This window comes from Necator americanus, chromosome V (assembly GCF_031761385.1).
Source record: "Necator americanus strain Aroian chromosome V, whole genome shotgun sequence".
In the NCBI taxonomy this organism is placed as follows: domain Eukaryota; kingdom Metazoa; phylum Nematoda; class Chromadorea; order Rhabditida; family Ancylostomatidae; genus Necator; species Necator americanus.
Genome location: NC_087375.1, coordinates 29,903,035 through 29,930,996, shown reverse-complemented (window position 1 = coordinate 29,930,996; position 27,962 = coordinate 29,903,035). Strand labels below are relative to the sequence as shown.

General features: G+C 38.7%; 1 protein-coding gene across 2 annotated transcripts; it reads left to right on the top strand.

Moving 5' to 3' along the window:
• Nucleotides 1-101: 101 nt before the first annotated feature.
• On the top strand, nt 102-27,962 carry RB195_015648 (uncharacterized protein; the record flags this gene model as incomplete). Of its 2 annotated transcripts, XM_064206456.1 has the most annotated exons (19): nt 102-218; nt 3,590-3,831; nt 6,276-6,411; nt 12,579-12,727; nt 12,830-12,956; nt 13,028-13,130; nt 15,743-15,794; nt 16,274-16,354; nt 17,568-17,652; nt 18,048-18,173; nt 18,494-18,537; nt 20,480-20,615; nt 20,679-20,745; nt 20,828-20,905; nt 26,323-26,373; nt 26,573-26,743; nt 26,810-27,645; nt 27,708-27,789; nt 27,859-27,962. In XM_064206456.1, the coding sequence occupies 19 exons, from the start codon at nt 102-104 to the stop codon at nt 27,960-27,962; spliced, it is 2,787 nt and encodes a 928-aa protein (XP_064062337.1). The 2 variants fall into 2 exon arrangements, with proteins under 2 accessions (XP_064062337.1, XP_064062338.1); XM_064206457.1 differs by lacking the exons at nt 102-218; nt 3,590-3,831; nt 20,828-20,905 and adding an exon at nt 19,739-19,904 and having other exon boundaries at nt 6,319-6,411; nt 18,494-18,563.

The window sequence follows — 27,962 nt, the reverse complement described above, 5'->3', positions numbered from 1 at the left end:
AGCTTCCAAGCTGTTCTTTTCTTTCCCGGATTGACCTTTCCACTTGGTCAAGGCGTAGGTTGATTCCGGAAGAGCTTCTGAAATTTGTGCTGCACAAGGTAATGAGTGGTCTCCTCGATATCTTGATGGATCTCGTCCTGTCCGTTGGACTGTGCAAAGCTAGCATCGTTGCCTGTGTTGCTTTCGATCTTGTCGTGTTCTCACTTCTTCCACAAGTGGTATCAGTGTCGCCAACGCAATCATCGAAATTTTTGCGCACCTCCAGGATGCTAGTGGTTTGATCCTGGTAGGAACTGTGATTTTGCTCCATTTCCTCGCTCTGCGTCGCAACTGAAGGGTGTAGATTGGCGTGGAGATCAAAAATGTCCACATTCTCAGCAGCATAAAAGAGGTCTGCACTCTCTTTCCGGAGCAGGTCTTTCAGGACCTGCTTCAAGACTTCTTCGCAAGAGCTGTTCCTTAATTCTTACCTGTAGAAGGCTCCGACTCCATCCGAAAGTTCTCTAGCTGCGTCTTCGTTGGGAACGATTTTTGGCTACGAAGTAGCTTTTGTGAACCTTTTGCTGGCGGACGTTGTCTCAGTAGAGCGGGTTTTCTGGGAGTTTTCCTGAACGCTCAGAACATTTTTGTCGCCGCACGAGTCTTTTTCTCTTTTCCGTTAAAGCAGGAGTCGCGTTGTACACGTTCACTGGAAATTATAGAGTAAAAATCTGGTGGTATAGAAGTGTAGGTGGCGTGCAGTGCGGTGCAGGTGTAGGTAAGCTTTGTACACATATAAACTGGTCCCGTGTGACTACAGGAGTTTTTCTGAACACTTCTATTGTCGCGTTTCTCCCGAAGATGAATCTGCCGCTATAATTCCAGGTGAGCAAGTATCCTGTGACGAGCTCTACTACAAAAACTAGTACCGGTACAAAAACTGTCCTATACCGAGCAAGTACTACGTCGAAGATATGACTGAAACCTAATAGAATAAGCTTTGCCATACGCTTCAGTTGCCACGGTTGTTTTTCCAGAGAGAATTTTCAACGTTGTGTCGTGAATCCTGAACACCCACTGGAGGTACCCCTGTCATTTCGAATATTGTGGAGGTTGATCTACATGCTACTTGGCAAACCTTTCCAGACACTGGCGAAGGTGTGGCTGAATCGTAGCGTTGACTTCGGTCCATCCTAGCGACACAGCACGGCCAAAGACAAGTCGTCGCATTGTACTGTGGCAAGAGTTCGATTGTTAATGGTAGCGCAGGTGAACTTCCTCTCAGCTCCTTGAGGAAGCTGATAGCATCCCTTGATAGTCGCATCTTTAACTCACCAGATTCCGCCGTGGTTTTTAATAATTTCGGTTGATTTTTCTTTCGCGTTGCGAATGATTCAAGGAAACTATTTTTGATTTCGTTCTTGAAGGTGTCAGCAGTGCTCACATCCCTACATGCACGGAAGAATTCTTTTTTCTGCTGGTTAGCAGACACAGTTCGTCGTCTTCTTCTTCGGGCATTCGAACAAAGTCATTACTCATACAGAATCAAATTAGAGCGTCACGACCTCCTTGCTCTTCCAAAATGCTACCTGCAGTCAATCTGAGGTGAACGCTGAGGTAAGCGACGTAGACGGCAGCACTGTCGGCGACGTGAGCGTAGTTCTCGTTGCTCTCCACCGTGGTTTTAGAGACGGACATAACATCGAGCAGAAACTCTTCTTTCCATCGAAAACATCTGAATATTTCATAGATTTTATCGTCAATAGGCTTTATGAAGATGCGATAGAAACGACATCCATCGCTCAGGTAGAAACATCGGCAATCTGGGCCACCGCAACTTCCCACACCTCGTTATTCCGGCGGTTACGATTTCCTTGATTCAACTCGAAAGGTGGCCAGACTTGTTGACCGGATTTGTTGTTCCCTTGTTGATCTTCGCACTTTTTACCAACGCATGATCCTGTCTGGAAGATATTTTAAAATCGATGATTTGTTGCTTTATGCTTCATGTGAAGACGACATCTTTTTTTTCCGGAGGTGAGTCGAATTATTTTCACCTCAGTCGTAGTTCCTTGAAGGCCACGTTAGGGAGTTAGGGAGTTCGTAAAGGATGGAGACGGAGAGGGCGATTCCGTCCATTTCTTCCTAACGCCGTAAAAAACGGCACGGAGTCGGCTCAGGCGTTCGGCGCACACTCACAAGGGGTGGACGAGCGCGCCAGCCAGCGGCGGCGCATCCGGGCCGTTTTCTTACGGCAATAGAAAAAGGACGGTCACCCCCCAAGTCCCCACCCGATACGATACCCACCGAAATCAGACCACCCATGCGGGTGATGCTTTTAACCAAACTCTTCTTGAAAAGGAAGCGAGGACACGGTTAAAGCTGTAAGTTGTTAAGATGTTCAGCTTGAACATTTCCGTAAACTCCATGGTGTACGTCCTGCTTTTTGTAGAAAAAAACATCTTGTCATGTGCTCTGAGAAAACATTCACGATGGTTCAAGTACGATTTCGAATTTGAAGCCATCTAAACGATTTTGTGTTCGATCTCCAAAAGAACAAGGATGACGTCGATACAACAATGAGCCGCCCATGTTTTAAGCAGAATATTGCGTCCAAAAATCCAAAGAATGACAACCAGAAGTTATTTGCGTGAGAGGGGAGCGTACAGCGGATTTTTTTCATTAAATGTTCATTTCTGTAAAAATTACTGCGTAGTTTCTGGATATAACATGAACAACAAATATTTGTCACTTGACTAAGAATTCAGACATTAAATTTAATTCAATTCACTTGACATCTTTGCACTGTTAATTTCTCTTTGACACTTGGAATCATTTTGAGCAAACCGATCTTTCCATATTAAAAGTAGTAGCACTTTTTTAAATTTTACTTCATCGGAAAGTACGTAACATCACCGGATAGTAAATGTGTTTAAAGAATCTAAAAAAAATTACAATTTTACCTTTAAAATAGCCTGATTTTTAAGACATGAAAAATTGTGAGCAACACACCCACAGATATTTTATTTGGAATAAAACTTGCTCTCTTCAACGCTCATGTCTAAAAAACGGCTACAGAACTGCTATAAAACCTTTACAAGTGCAGTGGCCCTTGATTGCAACCATAAGGTACACTTTCGCCCTTTAACTACAAACACTTTGATTATTACGTAACCGCAAGGAGCCCCAAAAAAAACAAAAAAAAAATACGTATGACAGAAATGAGCCCGATTATAGATAACACAACACAAATCCTTGCAAAAAAATTGCATGCGTATGGGTTAGACCCCGTTTTTTTATAGTATACAATCGCGGTTCATGGTGATCTTTTAGGTCATGGTGTTTTATGACCACAGTTAATTTCGGCTTTTGTAGGAAAGCTCATAAGGATATGGATCGGACTACATTTGCTGAACATTTTTTTTTCGTGCAATCTCTCAGAAGAATGAATGCAAGAGTTTCGAGTGCTGTCCTAAGCAAACAATGAGGCAAAAAGAGGGCATCTCAGTGTGTTAATCTGCATTTAGTTTTGCAGTTCGCTTCGAATTTCCTAGCCGGTGTGGCTGAATCTTCGAATACACTTCGAGAGAACAATGCTGAAAATTTTCAGGATCTTCTCAGAGTATCCATCATTTTGGTTGGTTTCGATTCGGAGAAGTTTCTAGAGGGGATGTGTTCACGACCGTTGATGCTACGAGCGGTGGATGTGTACCGCCGAGCCGAACAGCGGCTCTTCCTCAATCGTGCGTGTGCTTGGCTCACGGTGCCGAGCCACCGCCATCGCACGCCCCTTTCCGTGTGCTGTGTATCGCGCATGTTCTTGATTCGAGTGCTTCTTCTAATATTTGCCTTGTGAGTTCCTTTTTTTTAATGAATTTTGAACTCGGAATTTTTATCGCAATCAAAATCAATTAAATTTCTTTAAGCGAACTGAAGAAAAAAACACTTTGTTCTCCTGGATATTGCTTCCCATGGTCTAAGTTCTCACCCTGCTTTGTCTCAGGCAGACAGAATTTCTTTTTTTTCTTTTTTTTCCGAGGTTGCTCTCAACTTGAAAGTGGATGTGAGTTACAAATGAGAAAAAAAGCATTAGAATTCTTCGTAATGATCCAAAAAAAACTTTTTCCTTCTTGTACTACGGAGAACCGAAACCCTACTCCATTAAATAAGTTTTCTCATTGAGAAAATCTTATAGAAATGGCAGATATTCCAGAAAATTCTTCTTGCCATGGATTCTTCCTTAACTCCTGTTCCTTCAACATAATGCAGTTGTCAATACAATGACAAGCATCGCCTGTCATTGTGGTGACGAGCGGTCGTTTTTAAACCAAAATAACCGAGCACCAGAATACTTCTAAAAATCATAAACTAACGGAAAAAAGTGGGAAAACGTGGGATGTGGAGGTTGAAAAGAGAACGGGAATTAAAGTTTCGAGAATTTCACTCTTACTGATCATCATTGTGATTTCTCACTGGAAAAAAACCTTTTCTTTTTCACCTTTTCATCACCTTTTCTTCCAGATTATCCACACCTTGCATTATGTTTGCTCCATTTTACTTTTTCAGAAGATTACTGAAAGTGTTCATTTTAAGAGGATTAATTTTCTAGGAATGGAAATTAGATTTTTCTTTTCTGTCTGTTTTTTTTAAAATTGAACGTCGTTTTACTGGAAAGAAAAGACAAAGAGGTGCGCTTTCAATTAGGATCTATGGATTTTATTAGATTTAGGGTTTTATTCAACTAATTAGTCTGGGTCTCTTGCAGATTTCGTTTCGTATTTGTAGAGGATCAAATCTTTCCATTAACCTCTTATTCTAAGCTATTTTATATCCAAGAATTAAATCCAAACTGTTAAGATTTCAAACAAAGTATAGAGGTTTTTCAGTGCTTGTAGGAACAGCATTTCCAAAAGTACCACATATACAATTAAAAAAAAGAAAGTTCACCTCATACGCCGGTGAACTTCCTTCTTTTTTTATTTTCGAATGACGATAGCCTAGGAAGAAGCTTGAAAATTAGCTCACATTTCATATGAGCCATAACAGAGTTCCGTTAAGACATCGTGAGAAATCCACCCTCATCATTGTTTTCGTCTCGATCATCTAAGACGTGGTTCGAGAAAAACAAATGATTCACGTAAATGAAAAATATTAATTGAGCAGGATGCAAATATGCTACTTTTTCAACTTTTCTATTTAATTCAAAATATTTAGTAGAAAACAAATCCAGAGCACTTGTCATTAGAAAAGTACAAAGTGAATTCGATGACGTATTCTCCTTTTTTCGAACACACACGTAGAGAAATGTATCCGTGGTTGCTCGAGTTTCCCATTGTTATTCTAAATTTTTGCAAAAACACAAAAATTTGCTAATTAAAAGATCTGAAAATCCCCAAAAATCCTAGCAATGCATGCAGTTTGTCAAGTTTTTTTTTTTCAAAAATAATCTTTAAAAACTATTCATTTCACCTCATTCATTTCAATGAATTTTCTTGGATAATCATTTTCAATCTGCACTGATTCATCCTTCTCTAATCTGAAAATTGAAGCGGTAGCAGCAAATATAACAAAAAATACAGGGCCCTAAGTTATTCTTTCCTCTCCGTAAGACATATCTACTGACAAAAGTTTCACGTACGGAAACCAAGTGGTCAAATTTGTTTGATTTTTTCTTCAAACAAAAAAATCTTTATTTTTCTTATAACTAGAAAGTTACACCTATCAGTTCAATAAGAGACTGTCAGGCCTACGTAGTCGTACAAGCACTTCACATTAAAATTACTGCTACATAATGTTTTGGAGGTAATTTAAATGATTTTCGATAGTTTTAGATCCACCCTTTTATTCTTGTAAAATTCTCCTGAAGAGGAGAGAATATTGAGAATTACTTAGCACTTTTCAAACTCGTTCAACTTTTATAGACTAGTCCTCCTAAAGATGTCAATCTAAAACATGGGCATTTTTCGATATTATTATTTTTTTGTATTTTTTATTTCTTATATTTATATTTATATTTTTACTATATTCTACACTCCTATTTTTCATATTTTATTAGATTTTATGCAGTGTTCGTCGATTGAAGAAACATTTGAGTATATAAAAGGGACCCTCTACTTTATCTATTTTCTTTTTTCTTCTATTTTTTCAATTTTTTTCTTCTTCAAATTAGATCATATATTTGATTCACATTAGCAAAAATTTGTTATCCGAAAATCCATTTCCAGCAAATGGCGTTTTAACCCAATGTTCTTGGCGGTCCGAATGTAGTCGGTCGACAAGGTCACTAGTTATTCCAGAGCAGAAGAGTCGTTGGAAAAGCCACCGAAGAGCCTCTCTCGTATGAGAGCCGGCAAAGGATCCTACGGTACAGCAAATATCGCAGTCGCATCGCTTGCTAATCCTGGACAACAGTTGAGCAACTACGACACAAAGGTGAGCGCAACATTTTGCGTATACTCTCGTCGAGGTACCGCAACAAAAAAAGAACGAAAGCACTTCTCTTATGAATATGGGGACGAAAGCAGGCAGAGGCGACGCGTCGTCGCGTTGCCATGATTTCGTGAATATTCGAGAGCGCCTCGTTAAGACGTGAACTACATCATGTGTTATTTGGCTAATGGCATAAAATATAAAAGATTTAAAGAATATGCCTGTGCTCATATAGCAGAGGAACCATTAGAATCCAGTCGAATGTGCATATTTTCCAGAGAAAGAACATCGTTGAATGGGGGGTATTTCGATAATCCTAACCATTTCCCTCGAAGATGCTTCGTTTTCTTCACAAAGAAGAATAATCGTTTTACTATCCGATTAGTTTTCTTTCCCTTCCGATCCATTTATCTCAGGAAAACATCGTCAGATTCACTATGTACGAATAAATAAGAAATAGTTTTTGATTCGCTTATTCGTCAACGATATCCCCAACTATTCTGGATGCCTTGTGGCATTAAATGCGTCTTCATCTTCCCATAAAAATAACTCACATATCATCGTAGAAAATTGTTCAATTTCCTGGAAGCGCTCTGTTCTATTTACTTTATCCGGAGATTTCTTCCAATATGTTCGTTCTAAATAATATTGAAGATTCTCCCCTTTTTTCCCGCCGATTTTCTTCATTCATGCGGAAACTTACGAATATGTGAGGGAAATTTTGAAAATTTCACTGAGCTCAGAAATCAGAAAAATCAGGGAAAAGTACATAGTAGCTGGGAACATAATTTCAAAGCTTGGGATGTAATCCGAACATGTAACGTACCCCCTAAAAATTATGTCTTATTCTTATAATTTGTCATCGAAAAATAACTGTACTGCAGAAATAGATCCCATTTTTTGGGTCTCTCGGTTTCGATTGGTTAAAGGATACTAAAAGAGAACACGTAGTGCGTCGCACTGCGTTTGTAAACAAGTCCGACAGTGAAATTCTATGCGTTATGCGCGTTTTTTTTGCATTTGTACACAAATCTGTTTTTGAAATTCTATCTTTTTAGGGTTTGAGTCCGCTGGTTGATGTGAATTTCTCCTAGAATGACTAATTTTCGCTTGTTTTCATGGTTATGCGGCATCTTTCTGTTGTTTTCTACTTCTTCTTCCTTGCTTAACTCTGTCCCCTTTTCTTTGTAACGTTTCATGTTTCTCGAGAAAATGCTTTGGAGTCTCGGATGGTCTCATGAGGTAAATTTCCTTGAAACTCTACTGAGATCATAAGAAAAAATACTTATTTATGGCTTTCTCCTTTCCAATTCTTGTAATCCCTTTTCTCCGGATATCTTTTTCCTATTTTGAAAACGGGCGAGTGTTGTGTAGCGGCTAGACATTCCGCTGCCTGCACGATCGACATTTTCGGAAGAACCGGATCAGAGTCAGAAGAAGAAAGAGCTTTGCAGTTGTTTCATTCAGAAACAGAAGGAAAAAAGCCATTAAATTTGCTTTTATTCTCACTTAGGGCGGGTGTAGCGCAGCCGGTAAAAGATTGCGCTTTCTCCACGATCGAATGGGGGGTTCGAATCCGCCCTAGCGCTCACCAAGCCTTTCATCCGTCCGGATCCGATAAATTGGAGTACCAGACTTGTCTGGGGGGATAAAAACACTGACTTGACCCATCGGCTAGCCACCGCAAGGCATTGTATAGGCCAGATACGCGTTCGTGAACCTCAAACGATTCTGAATTGAAGTGAACGTCGTGGCGCCTCGTAAGCGTATTGATTAACGCCAGACACTTTATCCTTTTTTATCTTTTATTTTGACAATTATTGAGATTTGCTGGATTAATAACCAAAACATCAATATGGTGGTGATAAGGAAAAAGAACAAACAACGACTAACATGATAAAAACATGACGGCTAAGTTCGAAAGCGTTTCTTTTTTTTTTCTTTTTGAGAACCTCAGAAATTCCTCCTCGCGAGATATATGCGAATGGAAATGTAACTGGTTACAATGAAGCGGTATGTGGTTCACAGAATGTTCTGAGTTACTTACCCGTAGTCGAAACTGCCAACTCGGTTGTAATTGAGCAACTTTACGGTCTCGGATTAAATGCAACAAGGTCTCAAACGTTCCCTGATTGTAACGCTACAACTTTGATAAAATTATCATATCATATTTTGATTATTATTATTATTTTATTTATTTATTATTTAAAGTTAAGTTTGAGTTGTGTTTAAGCCTTCGTTAAAATTAGCATAATACTATTACTATTTTGGTTATGTAACGCTAAAATTATCATATCATATTTTAATTGTCATCTAATATTGATAGCATCCTTGATTTTTGTAACTAAGTTCTATCTTACACTAGGTATCCATCCTACTACATTCTATATTTAATCTGAATTTTTCTTTTCATTGTGGTGGTATCTCTTTAGTTCCTGAACTTATCTTCAAATCACCATAATACTTTATTGATAACCAAAACAGTAGATATATTAGTCAAAATGTTCTGGTTCAATACGAAGACCCAAGAAATTGTTCCAGATTTTTATCGCTTTATCATTCAAAGATATAAAAAGTAATTATATTTATTTTTATTCAGTTCGATATTTTGATGCTTACATTCACATCTGCTGATTTGTTTTCTTTTTTTTGTACTTGTATACACTTCTATATTTATCTATGTTCACATCGAATATATAAAATGTGCATAATACAAAAATTTAAAACAGAGTCGACTTCATTTCTACAGAACCGTTTACAAATTATGACAGATTCTTTTTATTCCACGGTCTGCAGAAAAAAATTCCCATGTCATCTTTGAAAAAAAAAACTCTCTATTCCCTCAATGAGGAGCCTAAAGCGGATCGTATTCTCTAGTATATTCGAACGACTACGGAATAGAGGCCAGTTTTTTTTTGTACGCAAAACTTTCCGATTTTTTGATCGAAGAGCGAAGAACGTCCTTTATCCAGCCCCTCATCAATACGTAAAGAGAAACTCAAGTGAGGCGCTGACTATTGTTCGTGAACGATGCGAAGCTTCCCCCTTCTCCAACACGGACGCGTAAATTCCTAGCGTATTCCATGATCAAAACACTTCAGTCTTGTTATGAACATTATGGAAGAAATGAATCCGGAAAAAAGGCTTTGTCTGAAAGCTTCAAAAAGAAGAGGATTCTCTGGCGGAGAGCAAATTATGGACTCAAAGTGGAAAAACTAGATCCACATCAGAGTTAAAACCCTTTCAAAATCATCAAAAGTTAAAAAAATTTCTGGTCCGAAAAGAAGATAAGGAAACTACATATTGCCTCCCAGAACTGCGCATCTTTGCTCTTATGAAGGAGTTTAGAATGGGCTCGGGTGGAGGGGATAAACCTTCTCCATTCACAGAAAAAAAGTTTCAAACTCGAGAATTCGTGAATAGAAGCAGAAGACAACTTGGGAACACCAACCATCAAGATTTAAGAAACACAGATCACCTAAGATCAAGATAATTCAATATAAGACGAGCTTCAACACAATAATTATCAAGAATCTAGGAAAAGAAACCCTTAACGAGTGAAAGTATGAAACAAAAGCGATCTATAAAGTATATTCACCAAAACGTTCTGCAGAAACGGCGACAGCTCTGTTTTACTATTTTATATTTTGCATTTTCTACACGTTTGATGTAAATATGAACAAATAAATAAATAATTATAAATACAAAGAAAAATGAACATCGATGTAAATAAGAATAAAGGATGAAGGATAAAGTTTCTGGCGTTAATCAATCCGCTAGGGATGCGCCCCCACGTTCACTTCAATTCAGAATCATTTGAGGTTTACGAACGTGTAACTGGCCTATACACTGACTTGCGGGGCCAGCCGATGTGTCAAGTCAGTGTTTTTATCCTCCCAGACCAGTCTGGTACCAATTTATCGACCGCGGAGGGATGAAAGGCTTGATGACCCCTGGGGCGGATTCAAACCTCCGACTTGCAGGAAGCGGAACCTCTAACCCACTGCGCTACACCCGCCCTTCTCGATGTAAATAGGAATAAAAATTAGTAGAAATACTGTCTATATACATATATTCGATAGATCCTTGAGTAAAGAAAATCTGTGAAAATCCTCCGGTCTTCGTCCCGAATCGGTACCTTTTGATTATTATATCTAAGTAATTAATTAACTAATTCATTTCGGTAACCTTAGCAGGAAAAACGATAGTTCCTGAGGATAAATTTTTGGATGAGTTGACTATCAAGTTCAAAATTTAATTAGAGTCAATCTATATCTAAGTTGTGATTTTTTAAAAATTTCTCTGCTAATCCATGTTAAGTTCAGTTTTTGTTCAAATATTTTCTTTTCAATTTTAGTACATTTTGAGTGAGTTTAGCCTTGATATATACCTTAATGGTATCACTTCACGAATCTGGGGTGGTGCGGGTTTCAGGTGGGTTATACGGGGTCGTAGATTATGGGGAGGAGGGTGATTCAGTTCATTTCTCTCTGATTGCCGTAAAAAAAACGGCCCGAAAGATGCGGCTTCAAGCGTACCGTTCCGGGGCGCTGTTTTCTACATCGAGTTCGATTGGAGCGTATCAGCCTTGTGCATGTGCATTGCGAATCACCCTCCTCTCCATAATCTACGACCCCGCATAGGCATAACCCACCTGAAACCCGCAGCACCCCAGATTCGTGGGGTGAAGATTAGAACTTTAAAAGATAGTACGGTTCACAGAGTTACAATAACAGAAAATATTTCTGGATTTCTGCAAAACTGGATAATTCCATTTATACTGGTGATAATAAAAATTTCGTTTCACTATTATCCCGATCAATTTGCGGATTCGTCATGCTTGGGAAATGAACCGCAGTCAATATGATGCCAATTATGTTTACTTCAGTTAACATAAAACTGAGAAAAACAGGATGTAGTCTGGGGGAATGTCACCCAGGTTGAGAAAAATCTCGTGAATAATGGAAAATTCAAGAGGGAAGAGGTTATGGCACCCGTTTCTTCCTTTGTTTTGCGTCGTTTGTAAAAATTGGACGGAAAATTCCACAAAAAAAAGCATTTTTCGTTGTTGATGAAATCCTTGTGAAACATTTCGCAAGAAAAAAAAACTATTAAAGTTACTAAAGAGGTTCTGAGGTGCAGAGTTGATGACACGAACCAGCTATGCTGCCTGAAAATATTATGTTGAGGTATTTTCTGTTATCTCTACTCATTTACTAGCATTTTATGTATTCTATTTATAAACGCTCATTAATAAACAAAAATACATTATAATATTAAATTTCCACCCATAGATAAGTTATAATCCACTACTACAAAAAGAAAATCATCCAATATTTTCAAAGTTTGACTATTTTTTCGTATTCGGTTCAAATTTATTTTTTCACCATATTAAATAATATTGAAATCCTAGTTATTTTTTAGAATTAAATTACAAATAAAAAATTACTTAGATAAATTCTAATAAAGTTTGAACCTTGTAGCGTTTATTTGGAATCGTACTATCATCATTTCTGCTCAAATCGCAATATTTCACGTATATTTGAGCGTTTCCATCGATATTTCTCACCGTAATGCGTGATAAACCAGGAATTTGCGTAAAATAAAAGCTGATTCTGTCTAGAATTGAATTTTTCCAATCTCTACAGCTTTTTCTAGGTGTCGCGGGTTTCCCTCTCCTTTTATTCTTTAGGGACTATTTTTTGAATCTTCAATTATCCCGTCTGAGCTCTGAATATCGAAGCAACGAACACTCGGCTAAGGCCAGTATTAATTCAACCAGATAAAAGATATCTGCATATGCTGAAACCTATAATATTTACATCTGGATCCGAAAACGTGCAGAAATTGGACACCTTCGCGTAATTTGCCGTGTTCTCTGGACGCGAATAAATTTTTGAGTGTTTCCTATGAGTTTTTGAGGGACGCGACACGTAGAATGTTTGCCTAATGCGCGCACGATCATCGTCCTCGTTAGAGAGTGATAGCGAAAAAAAACCGCGGATAAATGAGCCGCTCCCCGGCAAATTTTCTAATTGTTGCAGTGCGCTGCAGTGAGACTACTGAATCGAGATTTTGCATCCTGAAAATGCTGAGTTGTTTTGAGAAAACGTAGGAATCACGTCGTCAAAGTGTGCAAATAATCCAAATTATTCACACACTTCGTTTAGGATGAGAACGAGGACGAGTTAACACCGTCACGTAACTTCAGTTCGGCTGAGAAGAGGGACGAAGGACGTGTGGGAACGCATCAGGCAGAAGAAGCTGCGGACGTGGATGATCTCGACGAAATCCTCGCCGGCGATTTAGATTCCCCTGAGTTAGTTGGCGCTGAAAAACAGAAACGGGCGCAGCGAATGTGGCAAACTCAAGAAATTGTGAATGGTCAAGTCCTTCGGTTCTCTAGAAACGTAGATTCCAGGTATGATCGATATCCAACGTTCGAAAACGGAGACAACTCTCGGAAAGAGTCAATAATAATGACAACAACACCACCAGAAGATGAAACTCCGAACACACTGGAGGGGATTGCAAGAATAAGGATAGAGGTTAAGTCCGCGAAATTTCCAAGATGTTTCTATTTCTCAGCGACGTAACAAAGTTTATATTTCTAATTTAGGAAAGAAAACCTATTGAACAACCGCAATCGTCAGACACTCAACTTCTTGAGAAACTTCTCACTAAAGGTTATGATTGGCGAGTGCGACCACCGGCTGAAGACGGTAAGATGGGAAAAAAAAAACTTGAGAAAATCTTCAGCCTTCTCTAAACTGCTTATAATTCCATAAAGATAAAGGGCAGTGCTAGCTGATTATCTGATGTTATGAACGAAAAAAAACGACGCAGATTTACAGAATGTCTGGCTATTTTCCATCACAGAAGAGTGTTTTCTTACATTCATTGGTTTCTTTCTCCCTTTATTCCTTATTCCTTATTTTTCGAATCCCCGGTTATCCCAGTTCAATCTGAATGAATTGGTGGCCCTTCAAAATGAACCTAAAAGCGAATTTCTCCTACCATTTCACAAAGTGTGTGTATACTGTAAGCGTGGAGAGGGTCTGGAAGATAGACTAACTTAAATGGATTCTTTGAGATCGACAGAAGACAGAATGGGCGAAGTATCTCCAGAAACAGCGGGAAACAGCTTAAAAAATCCAAGAAAGAAACTGTAATAAAATAAGCTTTCTAAGGTCTCCTTCGGCGAACTGGGAAACGTCCTGTAATTCCCCTCTAACGTTCCTTTTTCTACATCTAAATGTCTAATTTTTATATTTTTCTGCTTTATTTGTTCCTGTTTTCAAAACTACTGGGCTCTGTAGTCAAATTTTCGAAGATGAAGGTTGCCAAGCACCAATTCATGTGAATATCCTGACATGGAAATCCAGTAGTTCGACAAAGAGATCCGTTCTGTTGAACTGATGTATTCCTCAAAAGGAAATGTAGCACGTTTTTAGAAAATCCAGACGAAAACCTCGAATTAGTTCACCCGTAACCGTAACTCATCCAAACCCTCAGTAAATAACCCCATTACAGATTTTATCGTCTTCACTTACTGCGATTTCAACTACTTGAATAGGGGATAATCCAGAAGAACTGTCTGCATGAATTTATTTCCCTGTTTCCTAGCGAATCGCCTATAAATATGACTTTCATCAAGATATGTAAAGATACTGCTCAACGAAAAATGTGGAACGGTAAATTTCTCTGTCAACTTTTTATACTACAGTAACCAAAAATCTTAGAAGGAGTTCACCATTGGAATCGAGAGATGGAGTCTTCGTATTTTCTAACCATGCTGTTTTAATTCTTTTGTTTTTTTTTTGCCCTTCTCTTTCTAATTCTAAGAAGTGCAGCGTTCGAGCATTGAGACAGATTTGTAATTAATGGCTATCCAAATTTTTATCGGTGGTCAGGAGTAGAAATTCGGCTTAAACGACTTTAACTACGGCAATCATACAAGGATCACGTGTTGCCCGATTTCAACAAGGAATCTTAGAGCTGTTTAGAGTTAGATATAAACCAATTTTAATATGAATTATTTATTTTCGATTTATTGTTTTCAATTTTTATTTTAATATAAATTATCATCATAAATTACTCATAATTATCTGAAAAGAGCGCTACACAGTTTTCTTTTTTTTATACCGACTTTGATTTAGCACCAGTTTTCCATTATTTAGCAGGAATGGTTCAAGAATTTTTCCTTGAACCACCTGTGTTCTCGAAAGTTTCGACAAACAAAAATGATGGGTTCAAACTCAAAAAGCTCATCAAATATGGATGAAAATTTGCTGCATGGTTTGCCAAGCCTGGAAAACGAAAATTGTAGTGTTGAACAGGAATTGGTTCCTGGACCAGAAATATGTTGGAATCTCTGCTATGTTGCAACTCTTATTCTTCTCGTTAATTGAATAAAAGAGGCACTTTTTGCCATCTAAACTCAAAGGAATTGCCAACACTATTAAAGGGCACCTATTATTTCTGCGTGACATCTTTAAAGGCATCACCCCACGAATCTGAGGTGATAATCTGAGGTGGATTTCAGGTGGAGTATTCGTATACGGGATGGGAGACTATGGAGAGGGGGGTGATTCCGTCCATTTCTTCCTAATTGCCGTAAAAAACGGTCCGGAAGATACGGCTTTAGGCGTTCTGGCACACTATTTTCTACAAGCAGTTCGACAGGAGCGCGCCAGCCTTGTACGGCGCCACATCTTCCGGGCCGTTTTTTACGGGAATTAGGAAGAAATGGACGGAATCACCCTCCTCTCCATAGTCTCCCATCTCGTGTAGGAATACTCCACCTGAAATCCATACCATCTCAAATTCGTGGGGTGATGCCTTCAATCAGGGGCTACGAACCCCTCGAACCCACTGCACAGGAGACTTTGCTGGGAAACATTAGGGGCCAACGTGTAGAAACTAAAATCTCGGGGAAACTGTAAAATTAAAGTTAGCTATGCTATTCAGATCCTTCAAATATTTCGAAAATTTTTTTTTGCAGTTTTCCACAAAAAAAAGACTGTACATGACGTTTTTCAGTTGTGATGAATAGGTCATTTGCTGTTAGCTATGCTATCTCTAGCTTATTCCACCCGAAAAAATGCTACTGTTCAAACGGTCCTAAGAAAAAATCCTAGTTTACCTCTAATATTTCGACTTCCGACCAACCTAAACACTTTTCTCAATATTTCTATGATTTCGTAATTCTAATAATTTTTTTGGAATTTTATTGGTCGTATTTTTTGAAGTTTGAGGCGGATTTGTTCCTTTCTTACACTCTACCCCTGATAATAAAAAACCTGTGACCTTATTTAATGTTTTTCTCTTCTAGGTACAATCCACGGTGGTCCAGTTGTTGTTGCCGTCAATATGCTTATCAGAAGGTAAATTCTACGTCAAAAAAATAATTTTCATCAAAGTGGAAATATTTTGGGGAAGATTGGAAATTGGATTTTGGAAAGAGAAAAGAAAAGAAAAGAGCAACTGAATAATTGCATCTTTTATTTACCAAATCGTAATATTATATTTTTAAAATAACAGTCTACCTATGAAAATCTACAACGGGTCAATGAGAACTCTCTCCTCTCTCTCTATATTCTTTGAATTCTACTTAATGCAGCAGAAGATATTTGAAAAACAATTGTAGAAAAAAAAACTCGCAAAATGACATCATATTTTTTTCGTGTCATTCAAGCAATTTTGTGATTTAAGATAACATATTTTCCAGCGAAAATACAACAAAAATCTGATTTTTTTGGATGGAAATTTCTAATTTTTACGTGTCAGACACGAAGATATGCTCTAATAAATAATGGAATACCTTGAAGGTTTCGTTCATATTTCTCATTTATTTTATTTTTAGCATATCGAAAATCGACAATGTAAATATGGAATACAGCGTTCAGCTGACGTTTCGAGAAAGTTGGAGAGATGACCGTCTGAAGTATGTTTAGAGCGATGAACACAACATTGTTTTTTTTTTCTCATCCGACTATTTTCTGAGCATCCTGAGATATGTCACCGCTACTGATTTTTTTTTTGTACGCAGCCGTATCATAAAGGCTCTAATACTACAATTTTGAGTCACGGACCATTGTTAAAGCAGGATCGTAACAACTGCGGCACATTGTGATATCTTTGATTCTACTTGAGCAGACAAAGTGCCCCTACCCTCGGTTTTATTTTTTATAGACTGCTAAGTGTGCACTCTTTAGCTACGTATCCGTGAAAACAAATATGATTTCCACACTAATACGCAATTGGTAATGTCTATATGCTGTTATCTTGATGATCTTGAAATTGAAAACTTGATGCTAATCTTATGATGACCTGATGACCAGATGCAAATCCAGGGATCGCAAATTTTTCTTCCATCATAATTTCGATCGCTTCTGTGGTTGTAAACTTGAGCTCCAAACATTTTTTTAGAAGAAAATTGTGAATATTGAACAATTACAGCTAAGAATAGATTGAAGATGTTCGTAGGTGATAAGTAGTTATCCTAGAACGAGAAGTTCCAATTTTGAATCATTTTCGTTGAAAAAAACCATATTAGACCAACGCTGCCTGAAAAGCTGGACCAAACGAGCGCGAATATACAGAGGGCCTTTTTTTGTATAGATGTTTCCAAAAAGAATTTACCAAAATCAATAATCTCTCAAAGTTGAGAGAACATATAATTTGTAAAACCCATCGTAGTAACGAATAGAGTACAAGTCATCGATAGATATTTATCCATTAATCAACACGTTGTCCTTTATATATGTGGACAATTTCTTTTTTTTTTCTTTTGGCACCAAAATAAATCCATGGACCCGCTAGGAAGCAGATATGAGTGAAAAGTTCTCTTATCTCTTCTAAGCCAATGAGCTACCAGGCAACTTTGAGCATCACACAAATCCTTGTCCGGAAAACTGGCACGGCCATGAATCCTAACGCACCCCAATTGCTCCTTCCTTTGTTTCGGGAGAAAAAAGGGAATGGTTCATGTCGCACCGCAGTTTCTTCTTCCTCAATAAGGAACAAAAAATACTGTAAAATATGAGATGCAAATGTTGTTAAGCGACGATTAAACTTTTCTGAGACACGAAGATTCTAGAGCAACTACCACCAACAACTAAGCAACCTTTACCACACTAAATGAATAATTTTTCCAGGTACGGTCTAAATGGTGAATCCGTTCCGGACTTCCTTATCCTCACAGCCGGACAACAAATCTGGATGCCGGACTCGTTTTTTCAGGTGTTGCTCTCTCTCTCCCTCTCTCTCTTTCTCTCTCTCTCTCTTTCTCTCTCTCTCTCTCTCTCTCTCTCTGGTTTGGCGATTAGCGATTAACAAACCCATTGAAAGCCCGGCGCTATGGAAAAGCGCAGGAATTCCCCTTAGGATGTGCTTCAAAAGAGAAAAGAAACAGGCAAAATGCAAATTATTTCTCGAGTGTGCCTCTCTCCTCAGATTTTTCGAAGCTTTCGAATTGCGTGAGCAAATGAAAATACTTTGAAAACAGGAAGCAGTTATTTCCCTATTTTTTGGGGCTCTAAAAGGAATATGTGAAATGGTAATGTAGGAATATGTACGCTAATCGATAATGATAGCCCTGATGATGGATCGACAATGGTCCCGTTTTTTTCTTCCAGAACGAGAAGCAGGCCTATAAGCATATGATTGACAAGCCAAATGTACTAATTCGTGTGCACAAGGATGGGACAATCCTCTATTCTGTGAGGATATCGTTAGTACTGTCGTGTCCAATGCATCTACAGGTAATCGAATACTTTCCTTTCCTATATAGGGAAATCCAGCACATACATTATAAGAATAATTAATGTGTTGCTTACGTATTTACTGCAATATTTATTTGTATCTCGTTTCGCCACCTATTTTGTGGATTCGATGTCTCAAAGCAACTCGATTACCAAAAAAAGTAGGTAAAAAACCAAAAAGAATATTTAAAAAATCAAGATTAAAAAGAATAAAAACTAATTGATGTTAAAAATTAAATAATAAGGATCAGTTGTAAATTGACCTCATAGAATTTATAGCTATTTTAATAAATTTCTGACAACGCTAAGATTTATTTCAGTTCTATCCAATGGACGTTCAACAATGCTTTATCGACCTTGCATCGTACGCTTATACGACAAATGATATTGGTGATTTTTTTCCCATCTTTTACCTATTTTCAACAATAATTAAACTAAATAATTAGTTTATCACTTGCTACGATACTCGTCGTTATTTTGTGCTATTTTGTCGTATCGAGGAAATTTTTTCAGATTAAAATTTTTCAATCATTATTGGGGAAATCGTTAAATAAAGTCGTTAAAGAATAAAGCGTGAAATGAGTGTTGATCACTCAATGCGGCGAGCGTCTTTGGTATAATTCGCATTTGTAGACGTTTTAGCGAACGCTCACTTTCATATAAAAAACTCATCGGGTCAAGCGATGTAGAAATTTCTTCTCTACATCTTCCCACACAGATTCGGCATAAAATTCTTTTGATACAGTGGGAATTAAATGCTTTGTTTGGTTAGCTTTGTTGAGAGCCGAACCACTGGCTCCCCGACCAACTCTGGAACTGGAAACTTTTACTTTTTGAGGATCAACGGAAAGCGAACTGTGTATTAGCCAAAGTAAATACGTTAGGGACGTTAGGAAACCGTAGCGAGCTCTCGTTTGTGCATAAATGGCCGTACTATAATAATGACAAAAGAAGAATAAAAGCAACAGCTACACCGGGCGACCTCTGATTTTTGAAGAATCCACAATCTAGGAAGGATGATCCAGGGTCTAAAGTGGGCATGTGCGCCATGTCTACCAGCGTGCGGAGAATTCAGGGAGGAGGGCAACTCTTCGATTGTCCGTCGGTTCGCTTGAAGGCAGCATAATACGAAGCTGAGTGTGTTGTGCACGAATAAATAGAATTAGGGGTTTCGTTAAGGATGTTTGGCGTGATAATCTTCTATTTTTCCTAATTACCCAGAAAAACGACAGTGTAACACCAACAAAACCCCTACGAGACAACTAACAACGTTCCACGTCTGTGGAAGCAGGCGTACGCGCCGCGTCTGCCACCCAGCGGCGGAGAGGGTAGCAGCGGTTTACTAGATCCTTGTGTACGGTAAGGAAGGCAGCACTGTAGCGTGCGTGAAGATAGCAATCCAACAAAAAAAGAGGACAATTTCTGACAGCGACTACGTTTAATCTTTGCACTGGTTTGGATTAAAAAGGAAAATTATTTAATAAAGTAATTAAAAAATAATTTATTATTTAATAAAATTATTAATATTTAATAATGGAACGATTTAAAATTGTTTTCTTCTTCAGAATATGTATGGAAGAGCGATGATCCCGTTCAACTAAAGCAGGGCCTCTCTTCTTCACTTCCCTCTTTTCAACTAAACAACGTTTCCACCACTTATTGCACTAGCAAAACGAATACTGGAACTTATTCATGTTTAAGAACTGTTTTGCAGTTAAAAAGACAGTTCAGGTAATTTAGAAAATTTTTTACTATTCTTTTGCTATTTGTGAAAAATTTTCTAACAATTCCTCCGCAGTTTTTTCTTTGCATGGGATGAGAATACGTATTTATGTGGTTTTTCCTTTGATGAAGAAATTTGATTCGAGAGGTTCTAGGGAAGCTCGTGACCGTCTCATTCCAAAAATTTCTCGCTAACCCAATTTTCCAACTTGACGGATAAATTTATCCAATATTAGCGCTTGTTTATTTCTGAAACACTTTTCTTATTCGCTACCTTATGTCAAGTAATCCCACTTCGTGAAAATTTCTTCGTTTTTCCGACTAATTTCCAAGCAGTTTCGAGCCTGGTAAAATCTTCACCTATACAATCTAAACTCTAATTATTTCCTACTTCTTCAGAGAAATCTCATCACGTCGTTGCCGGATTGTATTCCAATTTAATGAGCGTGAATTATTTAAGTTATCCCTGCATAAACCTTTTGTCCCAGGAACAAAATAAAATCAGCGTTGAATGATATGATAATATTTTAATATAATAAAAAAACAAAAAAAAACAAAAACTCAAACTTCCGTTTTACTTCCAGTTACTACCTCCTCCAACTATACATTCCCTCATGTATGCTTGTGATCGTCTCATGGGTATCGTTCTGGATTGACAGAACGGCAGTGCCAGCACGGGTTACATTAGGGGTCACCACACTTCTTACTATGACAACACAGGTGAGAAATTTTGTAGCGGGAAATTTTTTCGAGACTACAAAAAAATTCACCGCATCGTTTCAGTCGTCAGGTATAAATGCAAAGCTACCACCTGTTGCTTATATTAAAGCTATTGATGTGTGGATTGGAGGTGAACAGAGATTAACTTTTTACTTTTTACAATGATTTTCAGTGTTTTTCTATGAAATTGAGCGGAAAAAAGCGATTTTCAGCTTGTCTAACGTTTATTTTCTGTGCTCTTCTCGAATTTGCTTTGGTCACCTACGTTGCAAATCGATCACAACCAAAAAGTACGACAATGTTCAATGTTTTCCTCATTATTGGAATAAATCCGTGCAGTCAATTTCAGAACGTGAGAATAAAACAAAAACTCTAATTATGAAATCGAACGAAGAAGTCCGAATTCCTCGGATCGTTATGGATCAGGAATTGGAAAAAGCTAAAGTGCTGCATAATCGTCGAAATCCATCGCAATCATTCTGCAGGCGAGTGCTTCTCCTTAGAGTACGGCTTCTTGAGAAATTTTCTGTGAAATAATTACTCGGATATCTTCTATTTCTTTAATAGATTCACTTGAATTGCCAAAAAGTGATACTTCTTTTGAAATACAAGGAGTCACCCTTATGTAAACAAACATAAACCTCCAAGGAAATTTGAGCATCACACCAATCGCTCCTCCAGAAAACTTACGCATTGGAAGCCGTGAATCCTTACTCACCCATTTTATGCGTCCCCTTGTTCCGGAAGAAAAGGGTGTGGTTCATGTCGCGCTGCAATTTCTTCTTCCTCAGTAAGAAACAAGAAATACATTAAAATTAAAATATGAGTTGTAAATGTTATGAAGCGACGATTCAAAGTTCTATGAGACATAAAGATTCTGGAGCTATCAGAAACCAGAAACCAGAACCAAGGAAATTTTCTGAGCTAACACATGCAGCTTCAAACATCCTAGAATATCAATGAAAGTCAGTCAGGGCTAAATTATATTTTTCCCAAATACTTCTTAAACTACAGATCTATTTATTTCCTCAATAAAACTGAACACTTATTTTTTGAAAGGGAAAGTTATATCTTGGAATAACGGGAATGTTGTTAGTAAATTCTGACAAAAAAAACGCATAGAAGTCATATCATCATGTTTTTCCTACTTTTTCCATCCGATTTCAAACCTTTTGCTCTCTTTGAACAGTCGTACCTGGACTATGAGAAGCGGAGTCACCTTAAGTCTTTATATTTACTTTTCTCAGGCAGTCAATATCTCTGTCAATATTTTCCATATAAATATATTCTTTTAAACTTAAATATACTAAAAGTTTTCTTCTTCTGTTGTTGTTTGCTGATAATGTTGAGTTATTTACACTTTGCTCATTTAGGTGGTTATCAACAGCTACTGATTGGAATGACGAAGCCAAGAGACCGGATCTGATATCGAGTAGGTGGTATACTTTTACTACTTTTTCACTTTTTTTTACTTTTACTTTTACTTTAACAGTAACTCAATTTTTTCTTTACTAATGAACATCTTTGCGTCTTCCAGGATTATTGTTCCCAGTACTCTTCGCGTCTTTCAACGTCGCCTATTGGATTCACTATGCTCAGTACCAGTCTCCAGGACCCCGTTGATGTTCATAACAATAAAGACCTCTTATTATTTCGTTCTCCTCCAGAAAACATGTCCAAGCGTTCACTTATTCAACACTTAAGAGCATTATTAAAAACGATGTTTCGGATGACGATCTTTGAACGCCAGTGCGCTCCGCCGAGGACAGCTGTCCATGTGCCAAGGACGCGGCTAATATGGGGAACAATGGGGTGTTGAGATAGCGCCTAACCGTTGCTGACGCTCCCTGCCTGTACAAAGGCAGGGGCACCACGATAGCATCGAACGTGAACCATGCGAAAATGTCAACATATTCTGTTGACATGATGTGAGGTCACGAGGTTTTCTCAGCACTTTCACATGGAATTTAAATCTAGCGGAAAATAATTAGCGTGCAGATGCTGTGGACGTACGATTTGACTTCAGAAATGAGGGTTTAGAACAGTAGAACGTGCAAGACTCTGGAAAAGTCCATAGCGACCACTTCCAAAAAATTTTTTTTTCTATCGTTTTGTTGTCGTTATATGCTGTTATTATTTTTTAAAATATCATTTGTTATTAAAAATAAAATAAAATTTATCACTATTATTTATTATTAAAAATTATTATTTATTATTATTTATTAAAGGGCCAGGTACGATTCAAAATTTTATCATTACAAGGAGAAAATAACCTCAAACAGATGAATGATCGGCAAAAAGATGACCATTGTTTCATAACGAGTCGTCCAGTAATTAGGTAACAAGGGTGAGAGGGAAAATACTAAAAAAAATCTTTTATTTTCAAAGTTTCACATGTTCCATCCCTAGTTCTAGCTACACGTTCTATTTTCTCGGTAACATCTGGTGTTATTTTCCACAATAGGGCTTCAGTGAGTCTCCCCTGACTTGGTCAATAATTCTATTTTTAAATATCATATATCATAATATCGTGAGGAATCGATTGATTTCTCCAACACCCAGATTTTTTCTTGGTTGTAAATATATCACTTGCTCTTACAGTGAGAAAACGTGAGAGAATAGGCTCTGCATTTCTATTACAACATTTATTTCTATTACACTTTTTTACTATTATTTAAAAGACACAAATTTTCCAGAAGTTTTCCAAAGAATTCCTTATTTTAGAAAATGAGGGTCAATTTCCAGTTTGCTCCTGACCTCCCTAGCATAATATGGAGAACGTACGAAAGCTCAGAAAAAAAAACCTTTATTTTTAAGAAGTTTTTGAAAGCTAGTGAGCATAAATGAAATACGCGAAATAAAACTACGAGAAATTCCCGAACACGTCCATTTCTACCTCAAATGTTAGCGCGCCAACCTTCGGACGAAAGTGGGTTCAGAAGGAACAAGTGGCTAAACTATGAGAATATTAAAACTTTCCTGGTCACGCTAGAGGGACATTTGTTGCCTAGATTAGAATGTTGTGAACTCCCGTGATCCAGAAAAAATTTCAAGAATGGGGATAGAGGATACATCGTGAGTAAACATTATTCCTCGGAGAAACAGTTTTGTTGGGCCCCTAAGCGTTTTCGCTTTTAAAGCAGTTTTCCCGCTAGATTGCTAGAATATCCATATATTTATGGAAGTGTGGAAACATGGAATCTCAAACAAACTGAAACTGTTGAAAAATGACAAATATCGTAGTTTTTTCTGCATTTGTTTATGTTAGATTATTTGAGTACCAGGGAATAGGAGAACAAAGGCTAAAAAGAAATATTCGTTCACATAGTGGTGATCCTCTGCATTTTAATTGATCCGAAATTTAAATGTATCGCCTTTTTCGATATATCAACTAAATTTTTGGTAGTCTATCTTGTAATTTTAAGCTTAAAGTGCTGGAAATAATGCGCCTATGTAGTTGTTTGGGTCAAAGGAAAAGTTGTAATCATTAAAAGTCACAAAATGCTTCAAGTCTAATTTAAAGCAACCCAGAAAGGGAGATTCAGGGGAGTATTCGTAACAGGGGAGACGGAGAAGTGATTCCATCCATTCCCCTATTTGCCGTAAAACCCGGAGAAAGGCTATTCGTTTGGCGCACCATTTTTAAAGAGGTGATGCGCCAGTCGTCGGCGCCGCATTTCGGGCCGTTTTAAAAGAAGAAATGGACGGAACACCCCTCTCCCGTATCTCCCACCCTATACGAAACCCACCTGAAACCACCCCCAGATTCGTGGGGTGATGCCTTTAAGTGATAATCGAATCTTTAATGGTGTGTACTGTTTGGATTTCCATCTTTGGATTCAGAAAAAGTTCTAGACCTTTATAATCGAAATTTTAGGTTTGAAAATTTTAAATAAATCCACCTGAAGGCAAATTCTCGACCACCTATTGTTACTGTGTTATTTTTTTTTATTTTTATTCTTATTTATTAGTGAAAAATTGTTTACTGATTGAAGAGCTGCATACCTGTCCGGAAAGAATATTATTATTTAAGTGTGGTTCATATTTCCAAACACTACGGGAATCATCGCCTAGCCATCAGCCATCAAACGTCTCTGGACGTGTTCGGTCTGTGATCTTATCGTTCCCGAACGCTCGCCGCTTTCAAATCGTAAAACCTCGTCTGGATCGAAATCAGCACTGGCTATCAAGGTCGAAAATGTTTCAAGAGTAATTATACGATAAACGAAGGATGCCCGCTGCAGGAGTCTGCAAAAAAAGTTTCTAGAAAATAATCCAATCAGAGCTGCTTTCAATAGATTTGATTTGGGCGACATTTGATGATCATAAACTTCTTAAAAATTTGAAAATTCAAATGTGTGAAGAAGTGAAAATGGAGCCTAACCTCAATTTAAGGAGTAAGTGTAATTACAGTTTAAGCGAGGAAGATGAAAGAATTCAAAAATGTTTTTTTCTCCAAAAAAAAGAAAAGTTTAAAGAACTCAGACCAGCTGTACTTATTCGTTTTATGTACCTAAAGCTTCCTTGTTCTTCTTCTATCACTTATCTCCTTCCTTCCATAAAAAAATAAAATCAATACTCTGCTGAAATGTGTCATTTAGTTTTGTTCTGTGCGAACCTATTACACAAAAGAAGAAAAACAAAAATGAAACAAATTTCACTCAGGTTGCATCGCTGAGTTTTTTTCTGATTTTTTCCTGTACGCAAAAAGTTCTTTACAACTGGAAGGTTCGCAAAGTGTTTTCACAATAAAAAATTGAAACCCGTGGGTAGAAAATTTCTTTCTTATAGTGCAATATGAACTGCTTTAAAGCTTAAAACATTCAAAGAAACACAACAGTTGTTTGAACCAAACTGAACTTTTTATTCGAAAAACAAGATTGAAAAGAAGAAGGATTATCATCACTCAAATATTGCTGTTTACCACCTGACATACAATTTATTCTTCCTTTCGAACATCCCAATTTTAAGAATTTGTGCCTATTGAAGTGGTCGGTGACCGAGGAATAGTGCTTCTTAGCCAAAAAAAGCAGGGGAGAAAAAGTGGAACTTCACTGAAGGACCAGGAATTTCCATTCCCTCAAAAGTTAACCTCAAACCAAATTCTATTCTCATCATTCCGATACCTCACTTCCTACTGCACATCTGAACAAAAGAAACGAGGTTGCATAGAGTACCAACATTGTAGCACCGAACAATAGACCCCGCCGAATGAAAATAACAGTTTGCGCCAAGGTTAAGCAATGTGTATGTGCAGGTGTAACACCTGAACAGCTTATTACCATCCACCGTCGGACAACGTCAGCGAGAACTTGATTGGTAAGCGGATGACCTTTGCTAAAGTAGTATATAAGCGTTGGACGATGGCACTTGACATACCTCCGAAAAATGCGGAGTATCTTGGTAGTCAGTCTTCTCACTACGGCATATTGGTAAGCATTTTCTTATCTTAACAATTTGACCCTAAAATTCCTGACTTGTTCTAGTAATTTTAATTTTTCTTCTAATAATCTTCATTTAGCCAATACGCCACCGGCGGAGGCGGCGGCGGAGGTTCTTACGGAACTGGTGTGTTTTTCATAACAGTTTAATTAAAATTAGGCAGCTACTTCAAAACACTTTTGCAATTCTTTTACTTAAAAGAAAACTCTGCTTATTCTCACAGACAATCCTCTAGTGGTACTGTTGTGTGCACAAGTATTTTTAGGCGGCGGCGGCCCAAACTATGGAGGAGGTGGTAACTCCTACGCCGGAGGAGGTGAGTGCTACTTTTCGATATTGCCGCAGTCAAAAGTTTCCGCGTACTTTTCATCCTAATGTTCAAGCGCTGTGAAGAAAGCGGGTTTTGGAATATTGTGAATACAGCAGTTTTATCCTAAACTTTGGGAAAGTACCTCGGAATTAGAAGGAAACAAATGCACATGTTACATGTTTCCTGGTTCATAAGAATATTTTAGGTGGTGGTGGCGGCGGCGGTGGCGGTTATGGCGGCGGCGGTGGCGGCGGTTATGGCGGAAGTGGCGGCGGCGCCGGTGGCGGTTATGGCGGAAGTGGCGGCGGCGGTGGCGGTTATGGCGGAAATGGAGGCGGCGGTTATGGTGGAGGTGGCGGCGGCGGCGGCGGAGGCGGTTAGTTCGTTTCTGAAGCACCCACTTTGCATAGAAATTATGTTGCATGTTAATGTTCTTTCACAGGTTACGTCACTGCTCCGGTTAACCTACCAGCTGCTCCCATTTCTCCACCACAAGCATCTCCACCCATGCAACCACCTCCACCACCTCCACCGTCATACGGTGGTCCATCAGGAGGATATCAGCAACCGCCACAGGCTTCTCAACCCATCCAACCACCTCCACCACCGTCATACGGTGGTCCATCAGGAGGATATCAGCAACCGCCACAGGCTTCTCACCCCATCCAACCACCTCCACCACCGTCCTACGGTGGTCCATCAGGAGGATATCAGCAACCCCCACAGGCTTCTCAACCCATCCAACCACCTCCACCACCGTCCTACGGTGGTCCATCAGGAGGATATCAGCAACCACCACCATCAGGAGGAGGATACCAGAAACCCCCACCAATGCCAACACCATACAATCCTCCATCTCCTCCACCACCAGGACCTGCCCCTTATGACCCACCGGCGCCTCCTCCACCACAGCCATACAACCCCCCATCACCGCCCTCAGGAGGTTATAAACAGCCACCACCACCACCATCTGGAGGAGGATACCGCCAAGGACCACAACCTACACCGTACCAACCTCCTTCTCCACCTGCCCCACGTTACGACCCTCCTGCTCCTCCTCCACCTCCACCACCACCATCAGGAGGTTATCAACAGCCACCATCACCGCCATCAGGAGGTTACCAACAGCCACCGCCTTCTGGAGGAGGGTACCGCCAAGGACCACAACCTACACCGTACCAACCTCCCTCTCCACCTGCCCCACACTACGATCCTCCCGCCCCTCCTGCACCATATAACCCTCCATCTCCATCTGGAGGTTACAAACAGCCACCTCCAGTAAGTGGTTTACCTGATCATAAAGAAGCTTGTTTTTTAGCACCAATTTTTTGCTATTTCAGCCTATTTCACCACCTAGCGGAGGCGGATACGCCGTTGCTCCTCCACCAATCGGCCCACCACCAGTTGGACCTTCACCACCTTGTAAGTTTCTTCAACGACATTCCGTAAGCGGTTTATAGAGAAGGGAATAAAGAAGAAGACTAAATTTAGCCGGCGGTTATGCTCAATCTGGCGGCTACCGACGACGCTACTACAATAAGGCAAGATCTATGCGTAAAATGGTTGCCAAGAGAAGAATGGTCAAGAAGGCTTAA